The sequence below is a fragment of the Microcaecilia unicolor genome, chromosome 9 (genome assembly GCF_901765095.1).
Source record: "Microcaecilia unicolor chromosome 9, aMicUni1.1, whole genome shotgun sequence".
In the NCBI taxonomy this organism is placed as follows: Eukaryota; Metazoa; Chordata; class Amphibia; order Gymnophiona; family Siphonopidae; genus Microcaecilia; species Microcaecilia unicolor.
Window position 1 is genome coordinate 150,442,476 of NC_044039.1, and position 15,321 is coordinate 150,457,796.

Consider the following 15,321-nt stretch of genomic DNA (forward strand, 5'->3'; position numbering starts at 1 on the left):
CCTGGCAGGCAAGGAGCGCCTGGATTGGCCAGCCTGCCTTGCAGGCGGAGTCTCCACTTCAATGCGCCAATCCGGTGTGAGTAGGCGGAGCTTGCTCGCTGGTCCGCTCCGGGCCAGGGAGACGACGACGCCAGCGCCGCCATCTTGGCCGGCGTGTTCCCCTCCTCGAGGCCGGCGTTCGTTCCAGCGGGTCGCCGGCCTCGGGCCGACCCGCGGCAGCGCCGGCCCCGTCGGCAGCGCGTCTCCGCCGCCCTGGACCCCGCGAGCCCCGCCGACCATCGCTCCCCCCCACAGGAGCACAGGTAAGGACCCGGGACGGGACACTTAGGAGTCAGCACTCAAGAAAGATCTAGGTGTCATTGTAGACAATTCGCTGAAATCTTCTACCCAGTGTGTGGCGGTGGCCAAAAAAAGCAAACAGGATACTAGGAATTATTAGGAAAGAGATGGTAAATAAGACCAAGAGTGTTATAATGTCTCTGTATTGCTCCAAGGTGTGACCTCACCTTGAATATTGCATTCAATTCTGGTCACCGAATCTCAAAAAAATGTCGTGGAATTAGAAAAAGTTCAAAGAAAAGCGACCAAAATGATAAAGAGAATGGAACTCCTCTCATATAAGGAAAGGCTAAAGAGGTTAGAGCTCTTCAGCTTGGAAAAAAGATGGCTGAGGGGGATATGATTGAGGTCTACAAAATACTGAGTGGTGTAGAATGGGTAGAAGTGAATCGATTTTTCACTCTTTCAAAAAGTACAAAGACCAGAGGACACTCAATGAAATTACATGGAAATACTTTTATTTGTTCACTTTAAGAATAGTTAAGCTCTGGAACTCGCTGCCGGAGGATGTGGGTTTAAAAAAGGTGTGTACAAGTTCCTGGAGGAAAAGTCCATGGTCTGCTATTGAGACGGACATGAGGGAGAGCCACTGCTTGCCCTGGGAGTGGTGGCATTGAATCTTGCTACTATTTGGGTTTCTGATGCAAAGCAAATGGGAGAGTCTAATTCATAGGCTACTATTCAAGCAACCAATCAAGGTAACACTCGCAGCGTGATATCCAGAATGCTAAAGGGTGGCATTTTAAGATTTTTTTGTGACTAAGAGGAAACCCCAGAAGTAGGTCTGTGGGATTGAAACACCATTTATACACTAGAGTGGGCGTCAGGTGTTAGATCATGGACACGGCGCTGTGATTGCTTTTGCAAGCTAAGTAGTCGCTTTTTTCATTTTGTATGATTATATAGAATACATTGTATATTGACAAATCAGCGAAAATTACAAGTGTATTGCACATGATTGATAACTCCAGCAGGCTATAGGAGAATCAATAGCCTGGTTTAAAAATGTATCTGATGCATTCGCTTTTGCCTTGATTGGTTGCCTAAATAGTAGCCACATGTATTAGACTCTCCCATTTGCTTTGCATTATGACCCTCAGGAGTTGGTTTATATAGAATTCCCCTTATTTTTTGTTATCTACTATTTGGGTTTCTGCCAAGTACTTGTGACCTGGATTGGCCACTGTTGGAAGCAGGATACTGGGCTACATGGACTATTGGTCTGACCCAGTATGGCTTTTCTTATGTTCTTATGGATCCCGGCTAACTCCCACGGTTGTCAGCAAACCCGGAAACTCAATGCTGGGGCTGTATTTGGCGGCATTGAATTTCAGGGGGGGGGGGGGGGAGGTTGGCTGCTAAAACATAGCTGGTTAAGCCAATATTCACTATTTACGTAGGTGTATCTGGTTGCGTCGAGCGACATAGCCGGTGACTGGGCTAGCTGATAAGCGGTAATATTCAGCCGAGAGAGACGGCTATCTCACACTGAATATTAGTGCTTAGCTGGCTTTAGGCTATTTAACTGGCCAGGCCTGCTCCTGGCCGATTACTGTAAATAGGTTTAAATATCAGCTGGAAAGTTATTGCTGTGGCTAAGTTGTTCTTTGTTTGTTCTTTATGTTCAAAATTAGAAAAATAAAATTTAAAAAGAGAAAAACAAGAAGAGCCCCCTCCCTACTCTTTCTGGTTGGGAAAAATGACTCAAGTGGCATTCTTGGAGGGGCGGATGCAAAAGTCCAACAAAAAAACCCAGTGGACTTACCCTATGCCACCTTGATGCTATGCTGCGACACAGGGTCCCCCCCCCCCCCATGAGGAGGATGAGAACACTTAATGGTATCCCATTAAAGGTCTTAGGGATGAATGAGGAGAATCCTAGAATGAATGGGAGAATGAGTGTTGGGGAGTTTCTAAAAGGGGGAGGGGTGAAATGGAGCAGAGCAGATATAGGGCCCTGTTTACAAGGGCACACTAGCATTTTTAGCGTGTGCTAACCGTGTGGACACCCATAGGGATATTATGGACATTTATATAGTTAGCGTGCACTAAACACACCTTTGTAAACAAGACCCATAGGTATTTTCCCCCTGGATAAGACACAACCAGGGAAAAAAATTGTTGTTGTTTTGACTCTGTAATGTCTTGCCAGGGATGTGTGGTTTCGCAGAAGTGTTTGGCAAAAAGTAAATGTTTTCACCTGTGAACCAAAATGACCAGTTCTGAGTTGTGTTGTCTGTCATTTCGTGCTTTGGAATAAATAAAGATTCCAAAACAACCCATTTTTTAAAAACTCACATTAGAGTTTTTAATCCTGGAAATTGGACTTTACGTGAATTAATGTATAGCTTAATGCATGTTAAATTGATTTTGTGCACCCTAAACATTTTAAGGCACACTAATAAATCAAATTTTTGCTAACAGATGCACATCTCTAGTTAATTCTGAGGCAAAATGAACACCAGATTTCAAGCTAAAGACCTTGGCACACCTTACATTTCAAACCTGTCTGAATGGTTCAGTCTTCCAAATAAGGGAGCACTGTACAGGCCTGGGAAGTAGACGTTTAAAAGCTGGAAGCGCCTTAGAGATCCCCTGCTTATCTTCTACTTGTGGTTAATTTTGTAGCATGTACGTGTATCAAGAGCCCAAAAAGTCATGCAGTGAAAGATGTGCTCCACATCCATTGGTCCATGACTGACTGAATGGTTTCTTGTTCCTCATGCTGATAGACCATTGGCAGCTCTCACATCTGTCATTTCCATCCTCTCAGCTGGGTCAGTGACCCATTGCCATGCTCACCCTCTAATTCACCTTCACTTTCTTTTCCTTTGGGGTTTTCTTGTGTTCATTCTCTGGGGTTTACTTGGCTTTGCAAGTTTTGGTAAGTAGTTTTAGCTTATATTTTGCTCAGTGCATTTTTTCTAGCAAAAAAAGTGCCGGTACTCAAATGCCAGGCCACCCTTCAGGGGTGGGGTGACCACTGAGGAACCCACCCCACAATAGCCAGGCCCCCTGCATCCAGTCACAGAATCTATGACAAGGCAGAATTGGTGTGTAGAGCCTGAGCTCTTTCATTAAAACTTGGGGACCATGGGCCAATTTTAGCAGACAATGGAAAAGGTGCCGGTACTCAATACCCCCAAGTACCCCCTCAAACAAAAGCCCTGATTTTGCTTCTAGAATCAGTTTAGAAGGTTTATATTTTTGTCTTTCTGGTATTATGATTAAGCAGGTGAAAATACTGTGCTTTACAACCTCGCCAACTGGATCAACTAGCGCATACTAGACCGCGTTTCTGTGAGAAGCGTGGAGTGCTTTAATCACAGTGTTTCTTACTGCCGAATCGAACACGTATCTTCAGTGAAGGTGTATGAGCATATACTCAATGACATTATGAGAGGAGGTTGTGAAATCAGACTCCTGATGAAGGCATTTTAGCTGAAACACAAATTCATGTTGAGTCATTCCCTCAACGTAATAAAATATTACATCTGTACACAATCATCATTTGGACTCTTTTTTTTTGTCACCTTTGTGTCCTGTTTGGACTTTGCAAAGGTTTTTTCTTTTTTGTTTGTTCCTGGTGGTAAGATAACCCATCCTAATGGTAGCCCATGTTGATAACTTTCCTCCTTAGCTTTTTGGAGGATCCTTTTTTTAAGAACTGAAATTTAATGTGTCAGTTGAAAAAGGAGTATGAAGGAGTGCTCACCACTTTCTTAGTTTTTCAAAGGTGATGTTGAGAAAAGCATGACAAAAGGAAGAGGGGTTGGGTTGGAACTTATCACTTATCTGTTTTTTTGTGGTTCTTTTATTCAGGAAACCACCATTGCTTCTCCTGTAATTCTACGAGTGGATCCCAAAGGCTATTATTTATACTGGACTTTTCAGAGCAAGGTGAGTATAGATCCTATCTGAAAACATTCAGTGGAATTATACTGTTAAATCAGATCCCCCTTGTTCTGGAAACCCCCCGAGGTTTAGGGAATTCCTCTTAAATAACAATCTGAAAAAATTAGGGCTGCACATTTAATAACGTGATTAATGCGTTAAGGGGTCCTTGTACTAAGCTGCGGGGAAAAGAGTCTTGTAGTAGTGGCAGGGGCTGTTTTTCTCACGTGTCAGAGCCCTTTTTACAGCAGCTGTGGGTAAAAAGCCCCCCCCCCCCCCAAATTGCCATGCAGTAAGATAACTGTTACCGCATGGCCATGTGGCGGGGAGCACTTAGGGCTCCCACGGTTACCTGGCGGTAATCGGGCAGCGCATGGCGATGCCCAATTACCGCCGGGTTAGTGCGCTAGGGAAAAAATGTTTACGTGAGTTGATGCATCTATTCCCCACCCATAAACATCCAGCATTGCTCTGCCCACAGTTCTTCTTACCTCTCTGGCGCTCTCCTCTCCCCTGTGACTCCTTCTTCCTGTTCCTCATGGCTGCTGCTTCTTCCTGTTCCTCATGGCTGCTGCACTCAAAGCACACTGTATGTCACCCGGCTCCAAGCCTCTCTCTGAAACAGGAAGTTCTGTCAGAGGAGGCGGAACTTCTTGTTACAGAGAGGCTTCGGCACAGGTGACACAGCGGGCTTTCACTGAAGCACCTGTGAGGAGCAGGGAAAAGAAGCTGCAGAGGAGAGGGGGGCTGCCTGAGTGTTGGAGAGGTAAATAGAGGTGCCACTACCAGCAGGGGAAAAAAAGGGGAGAGTGAGAGAGAGAAAGTTGCAGACTGAGGGGTTGAGGGGGCAGCAGTGGCAGCAGGAAAAAGAGGAGAAGAGCCAGAGATATGGGGGGAGGGGCAGCAGTGGTGGCGGGAGAAAGAGAAGTGTTAGAGATGCAGGGGAGGAGGAGGCCATGGCAGGAGAAAGAGGAAAAGAGTGAGAGATGCAGGGATGGGGAGGGGTGCTAGAGAAAGAGAGAGAAAGATGCAGGCAGGCACCTGAGAGGTCAGAAGAGGTACCAGGTGTTAAAAAAGGCAGCGAGAGAAAGAAAGATGGGTGGTGAGGGGAGGGGCAGATGCTAGAAGTAGGGGATGGAAGAATCAAAGAACTGAGATGATGCCCATAGAAGTGAGGGGAGGGGAAAAAGAAAGGAAAAAATGGTGATCATGGATGGAAGGAAGGGAGGAGATTGTTCCAGGGGAAGGAAGGGAAGGGAGGACAGGGAGATTGGAGGAGATGGAATCAAAATTATTAGCTGAATGTTTAGCATCAATAGAAAAAAAAATGTAAACAACCATGTGTACATGCTAAATTTATTTCAACTCTTTTACATTTGAATCATACAATTAATGGTGTGAATAAACATTTTAATTGATGGACAGCCCTAGAAAAACATATGGGGGGGGGGGGGAATTCACTAACAGTTAGCATGTGCTGTCTGCCGCAGGGCACGTTTTATTCCTAATTGGTAGTAGATGACACCTGTAATATCTGTTTGATGCTTTAGTTTTTTTTTCTTTGTGTACACATGTATGTGGGGAGCTACAGTGTGAGCTGTGGTAGATGACACTGCTAAACTCATTGTCAGGGAGAGTGGCACCGAAGGGGTGGGGGTGGGGTAGGATAGGGAGGGGGCTTCTATGTTGGCAGCAGTTGCACCAACTAGGTGGCAGGGAACACACATGCTCACAGAGCTTAAGAGGATAACGATATCTTCAAACAACAAATCAATCCTCACTTAATTCTTATACTCTAGTATTAAACTGCCTATTTCATAAATAACAATTGGCAAAAAATTGGAGGAAAAAGCCTCAACAGACTCTGTTCTTTTGGACACACACCTGCTTATAATCGAAAGAGAAAAACGCGTATATTGCGACCCAAATCGGGAGATGGGCGTCTTTCTCCTGTGGGCGCCCAAATTGGTATAATCGAAAGCCAATTTTGGGCGTTTCCAACTGCAGTCCGTCGTGGAAACGGGTAAAGTTGACGGGGGCGTGTCGGAGGCGTGGTGAAGGCGGAACTGGGGCGTAGTTATTGGCCGAGGAGAGATGGGTGTCTTTAGCTGATAATCAAAAAAAAGGCGTTTTTACCGCAATTTTGGGTCACTTTTTTTGGACCCTTTTTTTTCACGAACAAGTCCCAAAAAAGTGCCCCAACTGCCCAGATGACCACTGGAGGGAATCGGGGATGACCTCCCCGGACTCCCCCAGTGGTCACTAACCCCCTCCCACCAAAAAAAAAACACTTAAAAAACTTTTTTTCCGGCCTCTATACCAGCCTCAAATGCCGTACCCATCTCCATGACAGCAGAATGTGTTCTATCCTGTGACAGCCTTTCCCTGGTTCTGATGTGGCTCTCGGGTGAGTGTGACACCTTTTCTGTTATGTGGGTGTAGGGTATTGGGCTCCGTGATTCCACTAGCTTGTGGCAAATGCTCACAATGTTGGTAGTTGGTAGGCTCTACTCCCATGGTGCTTTTCCCCCTGCTTACTGGGTCAGAGTGTGCCCTGTTTTGTTTCCGATAGTCCATGAGGTAGTGGCCATTTTTGTAAGCCAGTTTTAGATCCCTTTCACGTGTTAGCCACGTTACAGAACTTAGTTCTTACCTTGAATGTGGCTGAAAGAGGGCATTGTACAGCATTCTGCCAGCTCTGACCTACTGCTCATCTCAGTACCAGGAAGACTCGTTGCCAGTGGGGCACAACCTCTGATCTGGAGTTAACTGTGAGTAAGGGTGCTTATTCCAATAAAGGACGTTTTCGGAGAGATTAGTCTTCAGGTGTCAACTGGTGTGCCAATGTTATATAGCAGCAACAAGTCCTAGGGGCCTGCGTGTATGCAGGTCCCTGGAGCACTTTTAGTGCACTTCAGCCAGGTGGACCCAGGCCCATCCCCCCCCCTACCTGTAACACTTGTGCTGGTAAATGGGAGGTCTCCAAAACCCACTGTACCCACATGTAGGTGCCCCCTTCACCCCTAAGAGCTATGGTAGTGTTGTACATTTGTGGGTAGTGGGTTTTGGGGGAGGGGTTGGGTGCTCAGCACCCGTGGTAAGGGAGCTATGCATGTGGGAGCTTTTTCTGAAGTCCACCGCACTGACCTCTAGGGTGCCCAGTTGGTGTCCTGGCATATCAGGGGGGCCAGTGTACTACGAATCCTGGACCTTCCCATGACCAAATGGCTCGGATTAGGACGTTTTTGAGCTGGGCGTTTTTAGTTTCCATTATCGCTAAAAAAAAACAAACGCCCAGCTGAAAAACATTCATTTTTTCGAAAATACGGTCTGTCCCGCCTCTTCACGTACCCATGGAGATAGGCGTTCGATTATGCCCCTCACAGTCCATCAATTCAAGGAGCTCTCGCTGTCATCATTGGCAAAAAACCTCCAAATTCATTTTCATGCTTATAATAAATCAAAAAATCAGCAGAATTTATCTTTTCAGGATGCCCAGCGGTTTCCCGCTAGCCACGGCCTAGCCTAGCCTAGCCTGGCCATTGCTAGCGGGAAAATGCTGGGCATCCTGGATCCCGAGGCCCTGCCAACAGAAGACGTCTTCCTCTAGCGCTGCTCTTCTGCTGATTGCCTGCCCCTGCAGCTGCTTTTCCTCTCAGGGCATGCTCAGTTTCAAAACTGAGCATGCACGCCTGAGAGGAAAAGCAGCTGGGCAGAGGAGCAGCGCTGGAGGTGCTCCTCCGGGTCCTCCCCAGCCTCCAAGGGGGGCCCGGCTGTTGCACCGGAGTTTTCTCTCTCCTGCTCCTGTCGGGACGCGATCACTCTGGTCCCGTTCGGAGCAGGAGAGAGAGAGAGACCCCAGCGCCAGGCCCCCCCTCTCGGCAGCCCTGCTTATATGAAATCTGTGTCTTTACAATTTAGATTTAAAATTTTTGAATGGTTGTCTATCTTGTTAGTACAAGGCTCTTGTCCATATTATTTGGGTGATATTTTAACTCCCATTTAAAAAAATTAAATTAGAATATCAAGCGTTGGTTAGTAATTATAGACATATAGGCATATTTTCAAAGCACTTAGCCTTCCAAAGTTCCATAGAAACCTATGGAACTTTGGAAGGCTAAGTGCTTTGAAAATGAGCCCGATAGTAACATAGTAACATAGTAGATGACGGCAGAAAAAGACCTGCATGGTCCATCCAGTCTGCCCAACAAGATAAACTCATATGTGTATACCTTACCTTGATTTGTACCTGCCTTTTTCAGGGCACAGACCGTACAAGTCTGCCCAGCAGTATTTCCCGCCTCCCAACCACCAGCCCCGCCTCCCATCACCGGCTCTGGCACAGACTGTATAAGTCTGCCCTCCACTATCCTCGCCTCCCAACCACCAACCTCTCTTCCCCCACCTGCTCCGCCACCCAATTTTGGCTAAGCTTCTGAGGATCCATTCCTACTGCACAAGATTCCTTTATGCATATCCCATGTTTGAATTCCGTTACCGTTTTCATCTCCACCACCTCCCGCGGGAGGGCATTCCAAGCATCCACCACCCTCTCCGTGAAAAAATACTTCCTGACATCTTTTTTGAGTCTGCCCCCCTTCAATCTCATTTCATGTCCTCTCGTTCTACAGCCTTCCCATCTCCGGAAAAGATTTTTTTGCGGATTAATACCTTTCAAGTATTTGAACGTCTGTATCATATCACCCCTGTTCCTCCTTTCCTCCAGGGTATACATGTTCAGGTCAGCAAGTCTTTGCTCATACGTCTTGGAACGCAAATCCCATACCATTCTCGTAGCTTTTCTTTGCACCGCTTCCATTTTTTTAACATCCTTCGCAAGGTACGGCCTCCAAAACTGAATACAATACTCCAGGTGGGGCCTCACCAACGACTTGTACAGAGGCATCAACACTTCCTTTCTTCTGCTGATCACACCTCTCTCTATACAGCCTAGCAACCTTCTCGCTACGGCCACCGCCTTGTCACACTGTTTTGTCGCCTTCAGATCCTCGGATTCTATCACCCCAAGATCCCTCTCCCCCTCAGTACCTATCAAACTCTCACCGCCTAACACATAAGTCTCTCGTGGGTTTCTACTCCCTAAATGCATCACTTTGCATTTCTTTGCATTGAATTTTAATTGCCAAACCTTAGACCATTCTTCTAGCTTCCTCAGATCCCTTTTCATGCTTTCCACTCCCTCCCGGGTGTCCACTCTGTTGCAAATCTTAGTATCATCCGCAAATAGGCAAACTTTACCTTCTAACCCTTCGGCAATGTCACTCACAAATATATTGAACAGAATCGGCCCCAGCACCGATCCCTGAGGCACTCCACTACTCACCTTTCCCTCCTCCGAGCGAACTCCATTGACCACCACCCTCTGTCGTCTGTCCGTCAACCAGTTCCTAATCCAGTTCACCACTTCGAGACCTATCTTCAGCCCATCTAGTTTATTTAAGAGCCTCCTGTGGGGAACCGTGTCAAAAGCTTTGCTAAAATCTAAGTAGATTACGTCTATAGCACGTCGATGATTCAGTTCTCCAGTTACCCAATCAAAGAATTCAATGAGATTCGTTTGGCACGATTTCCCTCTGGTAAAACCATGTTGTCTCGGATCTTGCAACTTGTTGGCTTCTAGGAAATTCACTATCCTTTCCTTCAGCATGGCTTCCATTACTTTTCCAATAACCGAAGTGAGGCTTACCAGCCTGTAGTTTCCAGCTTCTTCCCTATCACCACTTTTGTGAAGAGGTACCACCTCCGCCGTTCTCCAGTCCCTCGGAACCTCTGCCGTCTCCAAGGATTTATGAAACAAATCTTTAAGAGGACCCGCCAGAACCTCTCTGAGCTCCCTCAATATTCTGGGGTGGATCCCGTCCGGTCCCATGGCTTTGTCCACCTTTAGCTTTCCAAGTTGTTGATACACACTCTCTTCCGTGAACGGTGCTATATCCATTCCATTCTCAGGAGTACTTTTGCCAGTCCCTCGCGGTCCTTCTCCAGAATTTTCTTCAGTGAAAACAGAACAAAAGTATCTATTTAGCAAATTGGCTTTTTCTTCATCATTATCTACATAGCGGTTTGCTTTTTAGTCATTCTTCTTTCACTAATATACCTGAAGAAATTTTTGTCGCCCCTCCTTACATTTCTAGCCATTTGTTCTTCCGCTTGCGCCTTCGCCAGACGTACCTCTCTCTTGGCTTCTTTCAGTTTCATCTGGTATTCCTCCCCGTGTTCCTCTTCTTGAGATTTTCTATATTTCTGGAACGCTAACTCTTTAGCCTTTATTTTCTCAACCACTTGCTTGGAGAACCATATCGGTTTCCTTTTTCTCTTGCTTTTATTTACTCTCCTTCAGTGGCGTACCTAGGGTAGTTGACACCCGGGGCCGGTCATTTTTTAACACCCCCCCTCCAAAATCTAGTACTAGGCATGCCGAGAATACAAAACACTCAGCACCTATAGAGCAATTCTAGCATACCATAAGCAGTAATTTCTACAAGTCACACAAGGAAAAGGAAAGCATCTTAAACACTACAGTGAGCACTAGAACATCAATTCACCTACTGTAAAACGAAACCAGGCAGAATAACACAGATCGTCCATCTTACACAGTCAATGCCAACCGAAAGCCATGTCTTTTTCACAAACACAGATACACCCTAATCCACTATAGAATAAGCAATAATAACCTTTCTATTTAGACAAAAATTAAACTGAACCCCCAAGATGCCAGACTCTGCATACAATGCAACACCACAGAAACAGAAAATGTCCCCTAGTACTGTGCAAAATATAAAGACAGCAGATGTAAATTTGAAAAAACTAACAAGTACCAATCACCACTTTACAAATTAACAAATAGAAATAAAACAAATATAGAAAATAAAATAATACCATTTTATTGGACTAATACATTTAGCTTTCAGAGGCCAAAACATCCTTCCTCAGGTCAATACAGTATAGTGCTGTTACAATATCCTATCCAGACCTGCGGAAGGGGGTTTTGTTCTCCGAAAGTTAGCCAAAATGTATTAAAATTAGTCCAATAAAAAGATTACCTTATTTACATGTTCTATTATAAACATTAACACAGCTACAATACTACTTTATCCTAAAGCAAAAAAAAAATAAAAATATATATTTTATTTACAGTTTGTTGTCTCTGGTTTCTGCTTTCCTCATCTTCTTTTCACTGTCTTCCTTCCATCCAGCATCTGTCTTTGTTCTCTCTCTGCCATCCAGTGTCTGCCCTCTCTGCTGTCCCCTCCATCCAATGTCTGCCCTCTCTCTCTGCGCCTTCCATCTACATCTGCCCCTTCCATCCACCATCTGCCCCTGTCTGCCCTCTCTCTCTCCCCCTTCCATTCACTGGCTGCCCTTTCTCTCTGCCCCTTCAATCCATCATTTGCCCTCCCTCTCCCATCCATCCAGGGTCTGCCCTCCCTCTCCTCCCCCTTCCATCCAGGATCTGTCCCCTCTCTCTGCCCCTTTTTTTCAGCCCCCAGTTCTAGCCCCACTATCCCACCAGTCCCCAGTTTCAGCCCCAGTCCTTTTCTCCCACCAGTCCCGAGCTTTAGCCCCCAGCCACTTCTCCCTGTCCTCTTTTTATCCCCCAGTTTCAACCCCAGCCCTTTTCTCTCACCAGTCCTGAGCTTCAGCCCCAGCCACTTCTCCCTGTCTCCTTTTCAGCCCCTAGTCCCCACAATTTCAGCCCCTGCCGCCTTTCAGCCCCCAGTCCCAGTATTAGCCCCCTTATCCCACCTACCCTCCTTTCAGCCCCCAGTTTCAGCCCCCTTCATCCACATGCCTTGCCCCCCTATTCAGCCTGACCCATTCTCCCACCTGACCCAGGCATGCCCCATTTTCCGTCATGACCCCTTCTCAGACCCCAGTTCTAGCCTCCTTCTCCCATTTGAGAACCCCCACCCCATCTGAGAACCCCCACCCCAGTCCCCTTCTCCCATCTGAGAACACCCCTCTCCTCTCTCATCTGAGAACCCCCTCCCCACCCCAGTCCCCTTCTCCCATCTGAAACCCCCCTCCCCATCTAAGAACCCCCACAACACCCCTCTCCCATCTGAGAACCCCCTCCCCACCCCAGTCCCCTTCTTCCATATAAAAACCTCCTCCCCTCCCCATCTGAGAACCCCCACAACACCCCTCTCCCATCTGAGAACCCCCACAACACCCCTCTCCCATCTGAGAACCCCCTCCCCACTCAGTCCCCTTCTCCCATCTGAAAACCCCCTCCCCTCCCCACGTGAGAACCCCCACAACACCCCTCTCCCATCTGAGAACCCCCTCCCCACTCAGTCCCCTTCTCCCATATGAAAACCCCCTCCCCTCCCCATGTGAGAACCCCCACAACACCCCTCTCCCATCTGAAAACCCCCTCCCCACTCAGTCCCCTTCTCCCATATAAAACCCCCCACAACACCCCTCTCCCATCTGAGAACCCCCTCCCCACTCAGTCCCCTTCTCGCCCATATGAAAACCCCCTCCCCTCCCCATCCCATGTGAGAACCCCCACAACACCCCTCTCCCATCTGAGAACCCCCCTCCCCACTCAGTCCCCTTCTCCCATCTGAAAACCCCCTCCCCTCCCCATGTGAGAACCCCCACAACACCCCTCTCCCATCTGAGAACCCCCTCCCCACTCAGTCCCCTTCTCGCCCATATGAAAACCCCTCCCCTCCCCATCCCATGTGAGAACCCCCACAACACCCCTCTCCCATCTGAAAACCCCCTCCCCTCCCCTCCCCATGTGAGAACCCCCACAACACCCCTCTCCCATCTGAGAATCCCCACAACACCCCTCTCCCATCTGAGAACCCCCTCCCCACTCAGTCCCCTTCTCCCATCTGAAAACCCCCTCCCCTCCCCATGTGAGAACCCCCACAACACCCCTCTCCCATCTGAGAACCCCCTCCCCACTCAGTCCCCTTCTCGCCCATATGAAAACCCCCTCCCCTCCCCATCCCATGTGAGAACCCCCACAACACCCCTCTCCCATCTGAAAACCACCTCCCCTCCCCATGTGAGAACCCCCACAACACCCCTCTCCCATCTGAGAATCCCCACAACACCCCTCTCCCACCTGAGAACCCCCTCCCCACTCAGTCCCCTTCTCCCATATGAAAACCCCCTCCCCTCCCCATGTGAGAACCCCCACAACACCCCTCTCCCATCTGAAAACCCCCTCCCCACAGTCCCCTTCTCCCATATGAAAACCCCCACAACACCCCTCTCCCATTCTGAGAACCCCCTCCCCACTCAGTCCCCTTCTCCCATATGAAAACCCCCACAACACCCCTCTCCCATCTGAGAACCCCCTCCCCACTCAGTCCCCTTCTCGCCCATATGAAAACCCCCACAACACCCCTCTCCCATCTGAGAACCCCCTCCCCACTCAGTCCCCTTCTCGCCCATATGAAAACCCCCTCCCCTCCCCATCCCATCCCTTGTGAGAACCCCCACAACACCCCTCTCCCATCTGAGGAGCCCACCCCAACCCGACTCTCCTACTCCCACCCTACCTTTAAAAAAAATTTTTTTGAAGCGTCGTTGCAGGCAGTGCCTTGCGTCTGCCCTGCTTGTTGTAAAAGAAGTAAATCTCTTCGCTTCGTCGTCGTCGGGCCTCACTATGTCCCGCCCTCGTGGAAATTACCTCAGAGGAGGGCGGGACATAATGAGGCCCGACGATGACGAAGCGAAGAGATTTACTTCTTTTAGAACAAGCAGGGCAGACGCAAGGCGCTGCCTGCAACGACGCTTCAAAAATTTTTTTTAAAGGTAAAGTGGGAGCAGTGGGAGCAAAGCGGATCACCCCCCTACCCACTGACACCCAGGGCGGACCGCCCCCACCGCCTCCCCCTTGGTACGCCACTGCTCTCCTTACATAAAGGTTTGTGGCACTATTTATTACTTCTTTCAGCCTAGACCACTGTCCTTCCACTTCATGTTCGTCCTCCCAGCCCATCATCTCCTTCCTCAGGTATTCCCCCATTTTACTAAAGTTAGCACGCTTGAAATCCAGGACTTTAAGTTTAGAGTGGCCGCCCTCCACTTCAGCCGTTATATCAAACCAAACCGTTTGATGGTCACTGCTTCCCAGGTGTGCACCCACTCGGACATTTGACACACTATCCCCATTTGTGAGCACCAGATCCAGCATCGCTCCCTCCCTCGTGGGTTCCGTCACCATCTGTCTGAGCAGAGCACTTTGGAAAGCATCCACGATCTCTCTACTTCTTTCCGATTTGGCAGACGGAACCTTCCAATCTACATCCGGCAGATTGAAATCTCCCATCAACAGAACCTCTTTTTTCTTTCCTAATTTTTGAATATCTGCGATCAGATCTTTATCTAGTTCCTCTAATTGTGTCGGGGGTCTGTAGACAACACCCACGTGGACAGAGGTTCTATCCTCTCTTTTTAAGGTGATCCATATCGCTTCTTCTTTTCCCCAGGTCCCTGTCATTTCAGTTGCCATGATATCATTCCTCACATACAGAGCTACTCCTCCACCTTTACGACCCTCTCTATCCTTCCTAAATAGATTATAGCCTGGTATGCTTGCATCCCATTTGTGGGAACCATTGAGCCATGTCTCTGTGATTGCAACAACATCTAAGTCTGCCTCCAACATCAGGGCTTGAAGGTCATGACCTGTTGCTTCGATTGCTAAGGTCATAGAAGATATACTTATAACTCAATTAATATCGTACTTGGATAATTTTAATATCCTGCATTATTCTCATTCAGGATTTTCATCTAGTTTTAGTACAGAGACATTATTGTATACTTTATTATTTGACCTACATACTCTGTTGAGCGAGGGAAAAAAGATCCTTATATTGTAGTTCAACTTATCGAGAGCATTTGATGTTGTGGATCATACCCTACTTTTAAATATCTTAAACATCTTAGGCATTACAGGAAATGTCTTGAACTGGTTTCCGAGGCTTCCTCACTACAAGAAATTATTCAGTGAAGTGGGAGGGAGTATATTCTGAGAAATGAGATGTGGTTTGTGGCATCCCTCAGGGCTCCCCATTGTCCCTGGTACTCTTCATTGTCCTT

General features: G+C 47.6%; 1 protein-coding gene across 1 annotated transcript in view; it reads left to right on the top strand.

The window, feature by feature from the left end:
* The window catches only part of PLCB2 (phospholipase C beta 2), a 220,748-nt gene that overhangs the window by 36,329 nt on the left and 169,098 nt on the right, over positions 1-15,321 (top strand). The window contains exon 2 of the mRNA XM_030215186.1: positions 4,162-4,239. Coding sequence (XP_030071046.1) covers positions 4,162-4,239 — 78 coding nt within the window. The remainder of the gene's footprint in view (positions 1-4,161; positions 4,240-15,321) is intronic.